The 20,414-nt window shown below is 39.3% G+C and overlaps 1 protein-coding gene across 1 annotated transcript in view; it reads left to right on the top strand.

Annotated features, from left to right (window-relative positions):
• SVEP1 (sushi, von Willebrand factor type A, EGF and pentraxin domain containing 1) overlaps window positions 1-20,414 on the top strand; it is a 145,292-nt gene that overhangs the window by 106,676 nt on the left and 18,202 nt on the right. Inside the window, exons 37-42 of the mRNA XM_070430919.1 lie at window positions 1,433-2,105; window positions 4,039-6,824; window positions 7,731-7,956; window positions 11,025-11,180; window positions 15,834-15,897; window positions 19,538-19,711. Of these exons, the coding sequence (XP_070287020.1) occupies window positions 1,433-2,105; window positions 4,039-6,824; window positions 7,731-7,956; window positions 11,025-11,180; window positions 15,834-15,897; window positions 19,538-19,711 (4,079 nt within the window). The remainder of the gene's footprint in view (window positions 1-1,432; window positions 2,106-4,038; window positions 6,825-7,730; window positions 7,957-11,024; window positions 11,181-15,833; window positions 15,898-19,537; window positions 19,712-20,414) is intronic.

Genomic DNA, 20,414 nt, shown 5'->3' on the forward strand with positions numbered 1-20,414 from the left:
TGTTTTTGTATATCTCCTAGATCCTCTAAGACAAAAGCCATCTAAAAATGCATTAGGCTCAGATTCTTATACAAAGAACGATGCTTATCCAAAACAATGAATGCAGCAGACTCTAACTGGAGGCAGAGCACAGCTATTGGGGGTGTCAGAGTGTGTTCATTTTGAGACAGTAATATATGTGATCATAGGTAGGGTGGATGCACACACCTCTGCTGATGCTCTATCATTTTCCCTTGATCTCATAGATTTCATAAACCTTGCTTGCGAGGATTAAGGAATTCCAACCTCTCTCTAGTAGTTAATTTCTTATAAAACCCAAAGGGACCTCAGGAGAATGTTTGCTAACTAATGACTTAAAAATCTTTCCTGAAAGGTGGGTCAAATAATTTGTAGTTGTAATAAGGCAATACAGTTTCCAAAGGATGCCCACAAGTTGTCTAACCATTTTAAAAGAGGAAAAGAGACAGAACAATGTCATGAAAAGGTATAAGTGTTGGAATCCAATAAACTAACTTCAAATCCTAACTGTTGCTTGTAGCTATGTGACTCTAGGCAGGTTTCTTAACCTGTCTACATAATCATTCATTCATCTATAAAATGAAGAAATTAATATGTCTAAACAGATTGAATTATGTACCCCATTATTTTGGTCTCCTCACCCTTTATTAATATCAAAATAATAGACTGATTACCTTTCCATTCAGTAAGAGAGTATGAATAAAAATAAGAATGACTCAGATATAATTATTCTAATACTGCATACCATACTATTTTGTTCTGCTTCATTGAGAGAGCACTTGAGAATAATTTAAGATTTTTGCAAGTATGTCATATATGGGTAACCATCCTGTACAAAAAGACTGAGAGTTATTGAGCATAATTCATTCTGGTTGAATAGCAGAGCCATATGTAGAACACAGCTTTCAATGCTAACCACATGGTTAAGGAGACTAAAATTATAATCACTGTTTTAAAGTTCATTGAATATAAGTAAGTGTGTAACTATGAGCTATTTGTAGGCTACATATGGCTCATAAGAGATTGTTTCAAAGACTAGTGATAAAATCAACCAACGAAAACCATCTAAAGACAGATGAAGTTCCAATTTTGAACTGAGTCAAATGGGTATAGCTTACTCATTTTATTTTTAAAGACGTGTGTCACAAGTTTTAGAGTTCCTTAAATCGCAATAATCTTCAATCCACCTCCCTTTCTGAAAGAGCATGAATATTAAAATGAAGATATATTTCTATATCCCAATTAAAAATCATGTGATCAATCAGCTGAATAAAAAATATTATTTTAAAGAATAAAAGTAGAGTTGCTATAGGAAAGATAATAAAAAACCAAATAAAGAGGCACAAATACCTTTTCTCAAATATTATCCTTACTGTTTTTTTCCCTCCCTCCCCCACCCCCCCCCATCTCATAGCTACACCCTCGCTGGACCTGACACCATTGAATGCCTGGCCAGTGGCAAGTGGAGTGGAAGTAACCAGCAGTGTCTGGCTGTCTCCTGTGACGAGCCTCCCCACGTGGACCACGCCTCTCCAGAGACTGCCCATCGGTTATTTGGAGACATTGCATTCTACTACTGTGCGGATGGCTACAGCCTGGCAGACAATTCCCAGCTGCTCTGCAATGCCCAGGGCAAGTGGGTTCCCCCAGAAGGTCAGGCCATGCCCCGGTGTATAGCTCACTTCTGTGAAAAACCTCCATCTGTTTCCTACAGCATCTTGGAATCTATAAGCAAAGCAAAATTTGCAGCAGGCTCCGTTGTGAGCTTCAAATGCATGGAAGGTTTCGTACTGAACACCTCAGCAAAGATTGAATGCATGAGAGGCGGGGAGTGGAACCCCTCCCCCATGTCCATCCAGTGCATCCCCGTGCGGTGCGGAGAACCACCGAGCATCATGAATGGCTATGCGAGTGGATCAAACTACAGTTTTGGGGCCATGGTGGCCTACAGCTGCAACAGGGGCTTCTACATCAAAGGGGAGAAGAAGAGCACCTGCGAAGCCACAGGACAGTGGAGTAACCCCATACCTACGTGCCACCCAGTGTCTTGCAGTGAGCCACCTAAGATTGAGAATGGCTTTCTGGAGGTAAGAGACTGATTAGCAAGTGGTCCATGGCTTTCTTTACTTTCAGGGCCAGCCAGTGTGACTAACCTGGGATTCAAAAGCAGGGCCAGCCGGGCCAGCATGGCTCAGTGATTGAGCATCGACCTATGAACCAGGAGGTCACAGTTCAATTCCTGGTCAGGCCACATGCCCAGGTTGCAGGCTCAATCTCCAGTGTGGGACATGCAAGAGGCAGCCAATCAATGATTCTCTCTCATCATTGATGTTTCTATCTCTCTCTCCCTCTCCCTTCCTCTCTGAAATCAAGAATATAGAATATAGAATAAATATAAATATATATATACTTTATTTTAAAAAGCAGGGCCAGTGAACAGATTGTTGAAAAACAGAAGTAGCTAAATCGGTATGTAGTGAATATTGGAGAATAGATCATAGAGATATGAATCTTTCTAATGTATTAGCTTTCTGCATTCTACTAATATATAGACATTTGAAGCACTTTATAGCAGTATCTCAACCCTAACTATTGTTAGAATAAACCAACTTTAATAAAATACATTTTGCTTTATAGAAGTTATTCCAAGATGGATATGTACTTTATTTTATAGAAATAAATTAAAGTCTAGAGAAATATATTATCATTTCTAGTTTTTAGACAAAAGATGGGATTAAGCCATCTATTCGCTATGATGCAGTTCTTGCAGGCTTGTTTTAGTGGGTTTAAAAGTAATTTTACTGTGATGGACAAAGGGTTACATTACACCCACACATGTTCTGCTTTCACACTAGTATGTGTCTTCTCATTAAGTCCATCAAGAAAGCAGGAAAATGTATTCCCTCAAAACAAGGGCCATTTTAAATAGACAGTATTTAAATTGAACACTTTTTAAAGGCCAACACATATATAGTACCTGTTGTCCTTTATATTCAAAAACAACAAAACAATAGGAAGAGCCATTTATTTAAGATATTTGCTCAAATGTATTAGATTTCCTTTGGAAGAGGATTATAGTATATGTAAGGAGGCTTTCTTTATTTATTCATTTAGCAAATATTTCTGGAGCTCCTACTGGTGCCAGGTAAGCACTGGAAGTATAGTATTTAACAGTACAGGTTAGGTCTGTAATGGCCTGATGCTGACGCATGTGAGGGGTGCCCAAGCAATAAATAAGTAAAAAGAACAAGTAATTATGTCCAAATACCAAGAAGTTAATTACAGCATGGAAGCTAGTCTTCACCTTTATCACTAACAAAGACCCATAGTAATCTTTTAAAGGTTTCATAACTAATTCATCTTTCATCCCGCCTAAAAGTGAACTGTTATTATACACTTACTTATTTGAATTTTGAGATCATGAATATTAAGTATTCTGTTTAAAACTTCAATAGTGTTTTTTAATTTCCCTTGTTTGTGTTTTAGCAGCAATTTTTTTAAAAGTATATTAAAAATTAGCATCAAACTCTGACAGTACTTTTAGGACCATATCCATGAAAAATATTTCATTGGCTTTTTAAATTGTCTAATGAAATTAACAAATAAAGTATGTTTGATTGTGTGTTCACTCTTTCGTGACTAAAACAATGAACTATAGTGTTGCTTTGGTCAGCAAGATTTTTTGAACTTACCAAGTAACTTACAATTTTCAGTATTACTTTAAAAATTCATCCATCAATTTAGACACTTAGTACTTATCTTTTACTTATGGGCTCAGCACTGTGATAATCATTTCTGCAGTAGTGATGACCTAATTTGACTTCCTACTGTCCTTTGAACTTATTTTTAAAATAGCATTTGGACCTATTAGAAAAAAACATAAATCCTTATTTGCTTGTCTTAATTGATTCATTTTAAATTAGGCGTTTTAGTTTAGTTCGTTTTTACTATTCAATGTATTTAGTTAATCATAAGATCTGTTATACAAATTGTACTTAATTGTTTCTCCCTGTCATGCAGCATGTCACTGGCAGGGTCTTTGAGAGTGAAGTGAGATATCGGTGTAACCCGGGATATAAGCTAATTGGAAGCCCTGTATTTGTCTGCCAAGCCAATCGCCACTGGCACAGTGAATCCCCTCTGTCGTGCATCCCTCTCAGCTGTGGAAAACCTCCCCCAATCCAGAATGGCTACATGAAAGGAGAAAATTTTGAAGTGGGGTCCAAAGTTCAGTTTTTCTGTAATGAGGGTTATGAACTTATTGGAGATAACTCTTGGACATGCCAGAAATCTGGCAAATGGAACAAGAAGCCAAACCAAAAGTGTGTGCCCACCAAGTGCCCAGATCCACCCCTCCTGGAAAACCAGCTGGTGCTGAAAGAGTTGACTGCGGAGGTGGGAGTGGTGATGCTCTCCTGTAAAGAAGGGCATGTCCTCCAGGGCCCCTCTGTCCTGAAATGCCTGCCATCCCAGCAATGGAATGATTCTTTTCCTGTTTGTAAGATGGTTCTTTGCCTCCCACCTCCCCTAATTGCCTTTGGTGTCCCTGCTCCTGCTTCTGCTCTTCATTTTGGAAGTACTGTCAACTACTCGTGTGTGGATGGGTTTTCCCTAAGAGGAGATTCTACCATCCTCTGCCAAGCTGACGGTACCTGGAGCTCTCCACTGCCAGAATGTGTCCCAGTGGAATGCCCCCAACCTGAGGAAATCCTCAATGGCATCATTGATGTGCATGGTCTTGCCTATCTCAGCACAGCTCTCTATACCTGCAGGCCAGGCTTTGAGTTGGTGGGAAATACTACCATCCTTTGTGGAGAAAATGGTCACTGGCTTGGAGGCAAACCAACATGTAAACCCATTGAGTGTCCAAAGCCCAAGGAGATTTTGAATGGACAATTCTCTCACACAAACCTACACGCTGGACAAACCATTACATACTCTTGTGACCTAGGCTTCAGGCTCGAAGGTCCCAAGACCTTGACCTGTTTAGAGACAGGCGATTGGGATGTGGATGTCCCATCTTGCAGTGCCATCCACTGTGACCCCCCACAACCCATTGAAAATGGCTTTGTAGAAGGTGCAGATTATAGCTATGGTTCCATGATCATCTACAGCTGCTTCCCTGGATTCCAGATGGCTGGTCATGCCATGCATACCTGTGAAGAGTCAGGATGGTCAAGCTCCATCCCAACATGTGTACCTGTAGACTGTGGTCTCCCTCCTGAAATTGATTTTGGAGACTATACTAAGCTCAAGGATGGTCAGGGGTATTTTGACCAAGAGGAAGATATGATGGAAGTTCCATATCTGACTCCTCACCCTCATCATTATCTGGAAGCAATGGCTAAAACCTGGGAAAACTCAACTCCTGCTACACTTTCAACAAGCTTTCTACATGGCACCATGGTCTCATACACCTGTAATCCAGGTTATGAACTTTTGGGGAACCCTGTGCTAATCTGCCAGGAAGATGGAACTTGGAACAGCAGTGCACCATCCTGCATTTCAATTGAATGTGACTTGCCTGTTGCTCCTGAAAATGGCTTTTTGCATGTTACAGAGACCACCATGGGCAGTGCTGTCCAGTATAGCTGCAAACCCGGGCACATTCTGGTGGGCCCCGACATAAGGCTTTGTCTACAGAATAAAGAGTGGAGTGGTGCTTCCCCACACTGTGAGGCCATTGCATGCAAAAAACCAAGTCCAGTTACAAATGGCTCCATCAAAGGAAACAACTACACATACCTGAGCGTGTTGTTCTATGAATGTGATCCCGGGTATGTGTTGAATGGCACTGAGAGGAGAACGTGCCAAGAAAATAAACATTGGGATGGGAATGAGCCAGTTTGCATTCCTGTGGACTGTCGTTCACCCCCAATCTTAGCCAATGGCCAGGTGAGAGGAGATGAGTACACATTCCAAAAAGAGGTTGAATACACTTGCAATGTAGGGTTCTTACTTGAGGGAGCCAGGAGTCGTGTTTGTCTGGCCAATGGAAGTTGGAGTGGAACCACCCCCATCTGTGTGCCTGTCAACTGTGCCACCCCACCTCAGGTGGCGAATGGGGTGATGGATGGCCTGGAGTATGGCTTTGGGAAGGAAGTGGTGTTCCGCTGTCAGGAGGGCTACGTGTTGCACGGTGCTTCAAAACTCACCTGTCAATCAGATGGGAACTGGGATGCAGAGTTTCCTCTCTGTAAACCGGTTAACTGTGGACCTCCTGAAGATCTTTCCCATGCCTTCCCCAATGGCTTTTCCTTTTATCATGGGGGGCATATACAGTATCAGTGCCTTTCCGGTTATAAGCTCCATGGAAGTCCTTCAAGAAGGTGTCTCTCCAATGGCTCCTGGAGTGGCAGCCCACCTTCCTGCCAGCCTTGCAGGTGTTTCACACCAGTCATTCAAGGTGGAACTGTCAACAGAACAGATTTGGGTTGTGGAAAGACAGCTCAGCTTCAGTGCTTTAAAGGCTTCAAGCTCCTGGGACCTTCTGAAATCACCTGTGAAGCCAATGGCCAGTGGAGCTCTGACTTCCCCCGCTGTGAACACATGTCTTGTGGTTCTCTACCAACAATACCAAATGCATTCATCAGTGAGAGTGACTCTTTGGAAGAAAATGTGATAACTTACAGCTGCAGACCTGGGTATGTCATCCAGGGCAGTTCAGATCTGACTTGCACCGAGAAAGGGATGTGGAGCCAGCCTTATCCAGTTTGTCAGCCCCTGTCCTGTGGACCCCCACCGTCTGTTGCCAATGCAGTGGCAGTTGGAGAGGCGCACACCTATGAAAGTAAAGTGATGCTCAGGTAAGACCACGACTCAAAGTTTCCAACGGATGAGGGCAAAAGAGTTGTAAAATGAAAAGCGATTGGTCAAAATCACTTAATAGAGATACGGATTGCTCCAAATTTGACTCCTACTTGGCCTGTAATTTGTGAAATTTTAAAAAAAGCATATCCACCTAATAAATGTTAGCTAATTAAATGATTTAATTCTAGAGCCAGATTCTCTAGGTAGAAATCTCAGCTTGCTTGTGTCAGTTTCATCGTCTACAAAATGAGAATACAGAGAATGGCAGTACCTACTCATAGGGATGACTTGAGTATTAAATGAGTTAATATTTGTAGAGCACTTAGAACAGTGACTGGAATTTAATAAGTAAATATTATTTATGCTGAATAAATAAATGCAAAATTTTTAAATCATAGAGTTTTAGAGTCAGGTTGATTTGAATTTGAACAGCCATACTACTGTGACATTATAGTATCTAATAATCAGGATTAAACAAAGTATCCTATGTAAAGGACCCAAGACAGTGCTGGGCACAAAGTAAATACCCAATAAATATTAATTATGTTATGTTCTTACTAGTAGTTGAGTCTACTTTGGACTTTGTCTAGAATGTCTTTAACTATTAGCTGTTTTAGAATAAACATGAATTCAGTAGTGATATCATCTACAATGAAGGGCAATAATAACAACATTTCAAGCAACTTTAATCTTGGCTAATCCTTAATGTGGATAACAAAGGGTTTATCTGGTTATCATCTTGGTGTTTTTGCATGGCAATGCCTCCACCTGAGGCTTGCATCAGTTTTGGTATAGCATACAAAATACCTACTGAGCCGTATAACAGCGTCTTACATTCAAGAACAGTTCACCAAGAGCACTGTCCTCTCTTTAAGGCATTTATTTTTGCCTATCTGTTGCAGATGTCTGGAAGGTTATGTGATGGATACAGACATAGATACATTCACCTGTCAGAAAGATGGCCGTTGGTCCCCTGAGAGAATCTCCTGTAGTCCCAAAAAATGTTCTCTGCCAGCAAACATCACACGTGTCCTTGTTCATGGGGATGATTTCAGTGTGAATCAGCAAGTTTCTGTGTCATGTGCAGAAGGCTACACCTATGAGGGAGTTAACATATCAACATGTCGGGTAAGATCGTCTGTCTTAATTACAACGTGTAAGTGTAATTCATTGATATATATTCACACAAGCAGTATCTTACTGTCCTAAATAGAAAAAAAAAAGATGCCTCATGTTTCCAATCATGTCAAAGGATTTGAGAAATCTTTTGATAGAAATATAATAAAATACATCTTTCCAATATTCCTGTTTTTAAACTAACGAAAATACCAAGGCAGGGTTCAATAAAAAGAGGCAAAGTTCAATAAAATATTAAAATATCTATAACAAGATATTCACGAAAAATTAGCCATATGGTTATATAGTCTACACATAGATGTTCAAAAGAGTCTATATATAGAAATGAGCCCTGATGGTTCCAAATAGGTTTCCAGTTCTAGTAGAAAGATCGGAGGCTGTAGAAACAGACAGAAATTGGAGTCAGATTCTGATTCTGCTACTTTTGAGATGTGTGACTTTAAGAAAGTTACTTAAAATTTCTGGGCTTTAGTTTCTTTATTAGAAAAATGTATAGAGCCCTAGCTGGTTTGGCTCAGTGGATAGAGCATCAGCCTGCGAACTGAAGTGTCCCAGGTTCAATTCCGGTCAAGGGCACATACCTCGGTTGCAGGCTCCTCCCTGGCTCAGGCCCTGGTCGGGGTGTATGCAGGAGGCAACGAGTTGATGTGTTTCTCCCACATCTATATTTCTATCTTTCCCTCTCTTCCACTCTCTAAAAATCAATGGAAAAATATCCTCAGGTGAGTATTAAAAAACAAAGAAAGAAAAATATATAGTAATACATATCTTGGATGATCAGTATGAAAAGCTATATAGATAACGAGGGAAAGTGCCTAGCTCAGCACTGAAGGCAGCCAACTCCCTACTAGGGCCATGGTCGGCAAACCGTGGCTTGCGAGCCACATGCGGCTCTTTGGCCCCTTGAGTGTGGCTCTTCCACAAAATACCACGTGCAGGCGCGCAGGTACAGTGCGATTGAAACTTCGTGGCCCATGCACAGAAGTCGGTATTTTGTGGAAGAGCCACACTCAAGGAGTCAAAGAGCCGCGGTTTGCCGAGCAGCAGTTTGCCGACCACTGCCCTAGGGCATTCCCTTCTCCTGGCTTCGTGAAGTTGTACCAAAGAAAGAAAAATAAATCATTGATATGATCTTCCTTTGCTGGAGTTTGGGGTAAGGGGAGGAGGAATGCTGCATGGTATAGAGTGGCTTTTCCATTAAACATGCCTTTGAACTTCATCTCAAATATTTTTAGGCTCTGTGACCTTGTTTTCTTTTTTACATATATCTGCCATTGAAAGGATTGCATTATTTAATGTAATAAAGTGTCTAGTATATGTCTGCCATATCGGAGGGACTTGAGAACTATTTCCTTCTCCTTCCAGTTTCCCATTTGTAAATCATGCATATTCAATGCTCGGTTGCTGCCAAGCCTAAAAGCAAACATTGCCGGGAATAGGAACATCAAAGTGGCCATGCTCTCAAAATTGGTAGAGTTCCAGATGTTCCCTCTTAGATTTAGAGATGAAGCAGTTTGAGGAGAAACTTTTTCAAAGACCCTGAGCCTTCTGAACCAAGCAAAGCCTCAGCACACTTACAGGAATCACTCAATGTCCTCCCATTGAGAGTGTGTGCACGAGGAGATGGCCTCTCACGTGCCTGAAGGACCCTGCCTTACAGGTGTCTGTGCTCGTTTTTCCAAGTCAGTAATTCATTTACTTTCTCCACACATCGCATGACCCCTAACCTTCAATCAGCTGAGTTTTGGTTTAGTTTTTGGTCTGAATAGACCCTTTCTGAATGTTTAAATGTATACATTGTATAAAACTATGTTTGATGCCTAAAATATTTTATTGTAATATAACAAAATGGTCCTATGGTTCATAAAACAAATGCATGAAAAGATCAATATGAATTCTGAAAAATGAATACTAAACAGGACTAGCTCCTCCTGAAATTAAGACAAATTACAGAATTACAAAACTATCAGTGTGGTATTGGTGTAAATCTAGGTAAAAGGAAAAACGAACAGAAGAGAAGAAATGAGTCAAAAGTAGATCATCACAAGGCAGTAGAAAAAGGAATAATTAGTAAACAAATTATTCTGATACAATTAACTTACCGTTAGGGAGAAAATTAAAATGTACCAAAATAAATTCCAGATATAGCAAAAGAAAACAATATTATCTCATTTTAAAAGTTACTAAAAAATACCTAGAATGATTAATTCAGAAATATTAAAGCACTATATATAGTATAAAATTAGATACAATTTATATTTCCAACATTAGGGGAATGGTTGATTACAATGCAGACATATATGTATACATAATTACTTCTTGCTGATATGTAGAATAAAAGGCTTTGCCTCAAATCCTGTTTTAGACAGTTATCCAACTCATGACTATTTCCTCAAAGAAGACAAAACTATTAGCAAGAGAATAACAGTCTAAGGAAATATCTGTGCCTACTTCACTTTACCTAAATAGAGGGCTGAGAAATGTTCATTCTAACCATGATGGTCGGGAAATAAAGCATATGGGTGTATGTGGATATACATACACTTTTTAAACTATGGGACTCCAAAATATATAATAGAATGTTTTCAAGTATTCAAGTTGAAATGGAGAAATGGAAGCCATGTTCTTAAACTTTGAGTGGTATGCCTAAAATTTGCTGTTTCTCACAAACTTTAAAATACAATGTAGAATTTTGTGAAATACAGGGGTGCATTGGTATGTCACAGAATGTCTGTATCAATCACCCAGCCCTTATGCATCATAATGAAAACATACTCCTACTGCTACTGGTTTTTTAATGGATTTTATTAGGAAGAAAATGCTTATTTTATATGCTTAAGAAATGTCCAAAATTGTTTAGTAATGACTATAAAAACTACATAATAATTAATGTGTTTATTACGGCCACAGACAGTAAGTAGCAGAAGTAGGACCAAATTCTAGGTCCTTTTGGCTATCATTTTGGAGATCATCCTGCTATGCCATCAATATTGACATATTTCCTCATTCATACAATTTAACTCCTAAATATAACTCACAACTTGTTATTTGTTACTTAGCTTGATGGCACCTGGGAGCCACCATTTTCTGATGAATTGTGCAGTCCAGTTTCTTGCGGGAAACCTGAAAGTCCAGAATATGGATTTGTGATTGGCAGTATATACAGCTTTGGAAGCACGGTGATTTATCAGTGTGAGCCCGGCTATGAATTAGAGGTGAGCAAACAAACCATCTAACCAGAATTCATTTGTTTTTCCAGTCTACTTGGGAACATGTTTAGTATTAGCACTGATTTGTTTCACTGATTTTGGTCCTAAAATATTCCTTTATACTTTGTTGCCTTTTATACTAATACTTTACAAGGAATACTTAAGGTGACTTACAATTCTAAAAAGCAAAGTAAGTCTTGAATTTAAAAAAAAAAAATCAAAGCCATGTAAAGGGAGAAGTTAGTATGCCAACCATAAGACTGACACTAATCCTGCGTTTCAGCTGTCTGTTGGTCATATTCTGCCAGCCATCTGTTGGTCAGACTCCGCAACAGGCAGTCCATCTGTCACCCTGGGGAGGTGACCATAGGGATTTAGCTATGCAAAGCTAGGGTTTCCTCAAGCGGTGGGCTCAAACCCCTAGACAGGATTTTGATTGAGATGCCAGGTTTCCACATGGCAGATCTGGCCTGAAAAATCCTCACAGCAGTTCTAACCAAGGACCGGGTTAGGTCTCATGACCACTCCTGGTTTGTAATATTAAAACCCCATCAGCAGCACCTCCGTCTCCCTAATTACTTTGGTGGGAAGGCTGCGATCAGTTTTGATGAAAGCATGGCGATATCATCAAACTTGGAAATTTTAAAAAAATCTGTCTTACATTACAGAATGGTGTCATCTGGTTTCTCAGGAAACTCTTCCTCCCTGTTCTTACTGTTGTCGTGGTATTTAAATGTAGGTTTTACAGAACTATTCATTGCCAGTGGTCTGTTAAATTTGTATAGTGCATTCCATTTTCTGACCACACAATCAAAGAATTGTCATAAGATAGGTCCATGAACACTGGAACTGAGCTTATATGGATCTTGTTCACATTCTTCAAAAGATTGGAAAATTATAAGAAAGAAAAGATAATAATAATATAACAGTTGGTTGCAATTGGAAAGTTGTTTTTGAAACCCAGTTGTTCTTCATGGAGAGTATTCATTTTGCAATTTGTTAAGGAAAAAAGATAGTATAAGATTTAAACAAATACATAGAAAACTAGTGGGTCATTAAATTTGAGGAAGTAGGTAATTTTGGGGAATGTCCTGGTGTTAACTGCAAAATTGAGAGAGGTGCTGTAGCAATTGTTCTCACTCCACGTTACATGTTAGAATTACCTGAGAAACTTTTTAAAAAATACATTTATATCCAGGTACTTGCAGAAATAACTGATTCCAGGTCTGGGACAAGAAGTGTAAAAGATTCGCTTAGAAAATCTTGTCACATGGGACAGGAAAGAACCTATCAAAGGTATTTTTGTATTTTTAACAAGGGACTTGGCCCGGCCACAGTGGCTCAGTTTACAGAAACTAAGGAGCCATCTGAACAAGGCTCCCACAGGCAAAAAGGACACCATTTTAGCATCAATAGGGCAGTAACTTCAATGGACTAAAACATATCAAATGTGTCGTGACTAACACTAGACCTACGATATGCTAAAAAAATGTATTGGTAGTGAACAAACTCGTTATTTTGAAAACAGACAACAAAAAGGGAAGAATGTTTTTCCATGCTACTCAGACTGCTAAATCACCAAATAGTAGATGAAGGGGAAGTTCCCCTTTAGATAAGTATTCCAGCTAACAAATTATAGAATATAAAGCCCAGAATTTGCAACTCATGCCAATTAATGGATTTAGGCCATTATCATCAAAGCTGTTCATATTAGGAAAAAAAATAGAGGCAGCCAGACATTATGTGCCTCATGGTTATATAGACACGCCATTATGTTTCTTAAAGTGTGGTTCAAGAGCCACTTAGTTGAGAATCATCTGGGAAGTTATAAAAAGGAGTGGATATTCATAGGACAAGGCCTTCTAAACCAAATAGGACCTGGGGATTTTTTTTAATATATATATATTTTTTATTTTAGAGAGGAAGGGAGAAAGCGAGAAACATCAATGATGAGAGAGAATCATTGATCAGCTGCTCCTGCACACCCCACACTGAGGATCGAGCCTACAACCTGGGAATCAAACTGTAACCTCCTGGATCCTAGGTCGACCCTCAACCATTGAGCCACGCTGGCCGAGTGGGTTTTGTAATTTTAACAAGTAACCTATATACCAAAGGCCAGTAGAAGGGAAAGTGGTTAAGAATAGGGACTTGGCCCAGCCGCAGTGGCTCCATGGTTGAGCGCCGACCTATGAACCAGGAAGTCACAGTTCGATTCCTAGTCAGGGCATGTGCCTAAGTTGTGGGTTTAATCCCAGTGTGGGGTGTGCAGGAGGCAGCCAGTCAATGATTCTCTGTCATTATTGATGTTTCTATCTTTCTCTTCCTCTCCCTTCTTCTCTGAAATTAAAAAAAAAAAAAAAATAGGGACTTGGTCCTGGAAGACCTCTGTTACAGGTCTTCACTCTTGCTGGATGAAAATGCTGGGAACCAGCCGAACCTCTCTGAGCCTCTGTTTCATCCTGTCTGTAGTAGAAATGCAATAACCACTTTTGCAAAGTTACTGCAAGGGCTGGAGATAAAAGAAATAAAGTGGTGAGGATGGCCCTTTGTGCATTGTCTGAGTTCGTTATAGGGTACTTATTATTATTACTTCCTGTATTTGTGTTATTACCAAAATCAGACAAAGCAATTGGGACAAGTGATGTTAAATTATTTGACTATGTAAATAAGTTGTCATTTATATGTAAGGTACACAACTCTTTGGAACTTTCTAAAACTCAAAAATTTTATTATGCATCCAATCTTCTTGAAATACTGGATAATAAATGAAAATACACAACTCAAAAATGGGGTAGTCATATTATAAAACCATTGCTAGTGAGCAATAAAGTGGTTGCTTTGATTATAAAACTTAATATAACTAACCTAATTGTTGATTAAGCAGGTACATTAAAAAAATTTAATGCTCATCTAGATCTGAAATTCCAGCTACATTCATCAAAAGCAAGATATGAACAAAAACAGAGAGAGAAAAGGAAAGAAGGAACAGTGTGATAAAATGTGCAGCTTACTGAAGAGGGAATCAACAGATGGTGTTTGATTTTTTTACATCAATAGTTACAGAAAATAGATTTGAGTTTTTACTGGCATAAAAATCATCATAGTCAAAACAGAATATTATTATTCAAATCATTAGAAGAAAGAGAACAAGGAAAAATATTACTGAGAAAAATACTAAATTTTTAATTAAAATTAACTACTTGAGTATAGTCTACTCTGGAAGAGCCCACATCAGTGGGGAGTTAACTGGCTTTTATGGCGTGGCATATACTGCCTCAAAATTAATTTAAAAAAATAATTCACAAGCTAGAATAGTATATTTCCCTGTGCATACATAAGTACTAAGCCTAGAAAAAGTATAGCAAATAATGGTGTTTATCTCTGGATGAAGAATCCTGGAAAACCTATTTTTCTTGTATGTTCCAAACCTTCTATAATGAACACGTATTGGTTTTTCAATAAGAAGAAAATAATGAATACATCATTTAGGAAACATTTAATTTTATAGAATGAATTATTTTCTTGGAAAATCAGGACAGTGTCATTACATCAAAGTCAATGGAATTTTAACAGGTAAAGATTTATCAGTAATTAATCTGAAAGCTTAGAGAAAATATTTTGAATAGATAAATAAGGGTGAAAGGTATCAGTGAATCCAGATAAAAACCAAAGTAGAGGTGATAGGTTCTTTTCAGACATCTTGCTAATGTAGGACACAATTTTAAGACAATGAGATGTCCAAAGGACTATGAGCAATGAAAAAGCATGGGACAGAATTCATATGCTAAAGTTCATATATTCGACTTAGAGTCAAACCCCTTATTACATTACTTAGAACCTGATCTTTTTTTTAACTCATAATGTTTCAGAATTTTATTTACTGTATCTTGTTATTATTCCAGAGATTAGGAATTTAAAGCATGAAAAGAATTATCATTAGAAACGTTGATGATTACCATCCTATATAATAAAAGCCTAATATGCAAATCGACCGAAGGATGGAACAACTGGCAGAATGACTGGTCACTGTGACATGCACTGACAACCAGGGGGCAGATGCTCAATGCAGGAGCTGCCCCCTGGTGGTCAGTGCTCTCCCACAGGGGGAGTACCACTCAGCCAGAAGCTGGGCTCATGGCTGGTAAGTGCATCGGCAGTGGCAGAAGCCTCTTCTGTCTCTGTGGCAGTGGCAGCGCTAAGGAGCAGTGAGCTGAGTAGTAAGGAGCAGTGAGCAGGCGGGTGGTAAGGAGCGAGGGGTCCTGGACTGTGAGAGGGTGCAGGCCAGGCTGAAGGACCTCCCCCCCCCCCCCCACCCAGTGCACGAATTTCGTGCACCGGGCCTCTAGTCCTATATAATAAAAGGCTAATATGCAAATCAACCGAACAGTGGAAAGACTGGTCACTATGACACGCACTGACCGCCAGGGGGCAGACACTCAATGCAGGAGCTCATGACTGGTGAGCGCAGCTGTTATGGCAGGAGCCTCTCCCAGACTGTGAGAGGGCGCAGGAGGGCTGAGGGACCCTTGGCCCCTGAGTTCAGGAATTTCATGCCGAGATAGTCAAGTTCACAGCTATCATTACTTTGCATTCCCTTATTATCTTTCCATTGTACAGTTATGACCATGTTGATGACTTTTTTTCATTGATTCACAGGGGAACATTGAACGTTTATGTCAGGAGAACAGACAGTGGAGTGGAGAGGTAGCAACGTGCAAAAGTAAGTCAAATGGCACTTAGAGTCCCAAAAATGATACAGGAGATACAGAATAACAATGAGACAACAATGTCTTTACAAAGCAGCTTTGTAATTTAAAAAATTGACCTCGGACTTTTGCTGAAGGACATCAAATCAATAAAAGGGTCAAAAATTATAGTTGAGATCATTGATTATGTTGGAATAGAGCACAAGATGACTAACTCTGGAATAGTTAATTATTGAATTTATTTGCATTTTGTGTTTTTCCCCCAGATAATTAGAAATTAGAAAACTTAGATCTGTTGGTGTTTGGTGACAATATTGGTCAATACTGACCAATATTGACATCTTCCTAAAGTAATGTTGGCACATATGTTAAATAATTAAATATTCACATTTTTCATGGAATTTTACATTAACTCATTTTATGGGAAGAGTCAAGTGTATTTACCAACAAAGACCCATATGGTTCCTTGCCAAAAGGCAGTGTATTTAGATACAATAATTACAAATCAATCAATGTGAAAAGCTTTTAAATATTTTTTCTCTTAACAATCCTGGTGGAGTCATCAAATTTTCACACTGGAAGGGGCCTTTTAACCAATCTAGTCTAAGCAACCTTTCAGGTGATCTAGCTTAACTAGGCTGGACTTCATCAATATGAGTAAGATTTATTCATCTTGCTCAATGAGTACATGGGGCTAGGAGAGGTGAAGTGACCTGCCCAGTGTCATAAATTAATTTGGTGGCAGAGCTGTGACTGGAACTTGAAGTACTTAAATCTTTGTTCACTGTCATTTCAAACATATCTTCTGGAGTAGATTAATCAATTGATATCATGTATATATAAATCTTAAATCTTTTAGGAAATATTATATGGCTGAAATTCAGTAGAGGTTATATGATTTTTTTTTTGTTCTCAAAAAGTTATATAAATATTATATAGAAAAATATTTTTTTAAAAATATTGAGTAACATCTCAAGTCACAGAATGGCATTTTTGTCTCAACTGTTTATGATCAAAAAGTGTGTGCATGTATAAGGGAGGGGAATAGGGAGTGAAAAGGAAATGGGTATGCCTGCATAGGAAATGTAAAGAAGTTGTTTCAGTTTGCAGCAGGTTTAAGTCAAACTACAATGACAATGGTTAGTCTAGTTTCTCTCTCTGAAATGCAAGATAATGATAAAAAGCTCTACTTGAATCCTATTTTTTCTGTTTTTCCTCTTTCTAACTATTAAATCAGATTATACAAGTTATTTGCAAAAAAAATTGCAGAAATAAGCAAAAATAAAATAATAGTTTTAATCCCACCACTCATGCTGGGGCTTACCAGCAGACCCCGAGCGATGGATGAATGATTACTCTGACACATGGTTCTGTAAAAGAGAGGGCTAAGGGACTGTCTGGCTAGAGAAACCAGATAGCCCCTTTCACCTGTCTCCTTAGGCTTTTATTATATCAACAGCTTGAACTAATATTAACTATTAGTTACTATCAGTAGGGTAAGCATCCTTGAGAAGACATATGCAGTGTCCTTTAGGCAAAGACGTCTAAAACTAAACATAAAGATTCCAGTAAACACCCGGGGGCTCAGACTTATTTGGAAAAGTCAAGGCAGGGTGGTTGTCTTTGCCAACTCCCCCTGGAGGTCCCGACCTTTCACAGTTTCCTCCTTACAGATTTTCCAACCAAGTCCTCTGCTTCCCCACAAACTCAAGGTTAAAAACTATTGCTATTTTGATATACTGTATTGTGTGCTTTTTCCCTAGGCATATAAAAAACACTAATATTTTTTGGAGGAAATAGTGCTCATACTGAGCATCCCAATTTGAAAGATCCTCATATAATATTTATTAAATTATTAAATAGATTGATATCTATAGCCATCAGATTTCAGGGAAGCCTGTTCAAGTGCATAGGATACCCTAGACCAGTGGTCAGCAAACTGCAGCTTGGCAAACTGCGGCTTGCGAGCCACATGCGGTTCTTTGGCCCCTTGATTATGGCTCTCCCACAAAATACCGACTTCTGTGCATGGGCCACGAAGTTTCAATCGCACTGTACGTGCACGCCCGCACATGGTATTTTGTGGAAGAGCCACACTCAAGGGGCCAAAGAGCCGCATGTGGCTTGCGAGCCGCAGTTTGCCGACCACTGCCCTAGACAGTGCTCTTCAAAGAGTGGCCCATGGGACCAACAGCATCAATAGTACCTGGAATCTTGCTAGAAATGCAGACTCTCAGGCCACACCCCAATCCCACTGAATCACAGTTAGCATTTGAATGAGATCCCTAGGTGATTCCTGTGCACATTGCAATTTGAAAAGCAGTGACTTGGACCTATGGTTATTAGCCTTCCTTCCACACATTGAAATATTCTGGGAACTTTGGAGAATCCTTTGCCCAGTCTGCATCCTGTACCATTTAGGTCAGAGTCTCAGAGAGTAGGATCCAATATCAATATGTTTTTGAAGCTTCCTAGTGATTCTAGGGTACTGACCTAGTTCAAGTTCATGGTCCAAGTACTAACCAGGCTGAAAGAAGCCCAAAGAAGTCAGTTAGCATCTATATAATCAGTGGCTCTTAATTTTGAGTCAGCATGAGAATCGTTTGGGGAACTTTTTAAGAAATATCAAAAGCAAGACCACAACAGAGATTCCAATTCATTTGGTCTGGGACAGGCCCCTCGGCATAAAGCTTCCCCCAGGACCCCTGTGTGCAGCCCAAATTGAGACGCACTGGTCTAGACCAGTTCCTCTACCTTCACCAAGATCATCAGATTAAGACTCAATCCCATTTCTTAAGACTCTAGAAAGAATGATCCTGCTATCCTCCTAGCACATTCCTGCTAATAACAGTTCTCACATGTGCAAAGCCATGCTTTGTAACTGCACTAAAACTAACCATCCGTTTATGGAGTCTATATCCTTAGAAGCCATATAAAATGCTCCTTATCTGAATTTTTGGTCAGGCTCATGATTCCTTGTGCTTTATACTTTCCTATTATATTTTACCTTCTAATAATTTTTATCTTTTATCTCTCTTTAGAAGCAGTATGACCTTGGTCAAATTATTTCACCTCTCTGAATCTCACTTTTCTTCAACTGTGAAATGACATCATCTCAGAGTTGTGACTAAGGGTGTAAATGTAGCCAACAAACAAACAAAAAGGACACTCAGTTACTTTTAAACTTCAGATTTAAAATGACTTTTAATAAAAATATGTCCCATGCAATATTTGAGGCATGCTTATTCTAAAAATTTATTTGTTGTTTATCTGATATTCAAATTTAACTGACAGTCTGTATTTTATTTCTAGTTGTAAGAAATACATTTGATAATGTCTGGAAAGCTCTTGGCCATGAAAACAACTTAATAAATGAGAATTCCTTCACTCATCCACACCCCCAGCCAGCATTATACATAACTACAGCTAGAGTCAATGGGGCAAAATAGCAATCTTTAATTGCCTGCATGTATTAATATAAAACTTATGCATGCTGGGGTATTTGCTTCTTCAATGCCCCTGTCAATGTGCTTCACACATGAGTAGGCTATAATATTTTATATGGTGCATTGGGTACCTTTAGCAATTATAGCAAAAGAAGGAAAGAAAATTGGGAGATGCATTTGATCTGAAGCTTTTCTTTTTTCTTTTTAGAGATCAGTTGTGAAGCTCCACTTGAGTTTCTGAACGGGAAAACTGAGGTGGAAAATACCACCATTGGCCCCAGCGTGGTGTATTCCTGCAACAGAGGCTACAGTCTGGAAGGGTCGCCCAAGGCATATTGCACTGAAAATGGAACCTGGAGCCACCCAGTTCCTCACTGCAAACGTGTGTGTTGACTTATGACCGGAAAGGTTTTAATCATATTTGGTTTCTCAATGAGTTCCCCAAATGTCTAAATCATAGTGGGAACTTGGTGATAAGAGAGATTGGCCCAGAGAAAGCAATCTGTGCATACCCAAGCCACATATTCTGCGGTGTCTTAAAACCTGCTTGTATTTTCTAACATGTCTCCTCTGCAAAGCAGCTTTTATCAGGTTCCTTGACTGGTTACAGGTGTAAGGCACTAAGAGAAAAATGCAACTTAATGAAAAAGATTTGACAGAAATGTATGTATAGTGAATTTGGTTGAGGATGTGAAAGGGGTGAAGAAAGAAAATCTGCTAAATGTGGAATATGAATAAAGTATATATAAGCATCCTATCTAATAATAGACAAACATGGTAATTAACCATACCTCCAACACACTTCCCATTGGCTAATCAGGGCGATATGCAAATTAACTACCAACCAAGATGGCGGCCGGCAGCCAGGCAGCTGAAACGAACAGGAGGCTTGCTTGCTCCAGTGATGGAGGAAGCCAAGGTTCCCCGCCTGCCGCCGCCTGAGCTGCACTCTAAGCAACTATGTTGCAATTATAGAAGCTAAACAATCCCCAGAAACCTGCTTTCAGCCAGTCGGGCCTCAGAGCTGGAGTTGCAACAGTGTTTCAATTATAGAAGCCAAACAAACCCAGATACCTGCTTTCAGC

The sequence above is a fragment of the Myotis yumanensis genome, unplaced genomic scaffold (assembly GCF_028538775.1).
Source record: "Myotis yumanensis isolate MYYU_CA2020_CCGP unplaced genomic scaffold, mMyoYum1.0.hap1 SCAF_12, whole genome shotgun sequence".
Lineage (NCBI taxonomy): Eukaryota > Metazoa > Chordata > Mammalia > Chiroptera > Vespertilionidae > Myotis > Myotis yumanensis.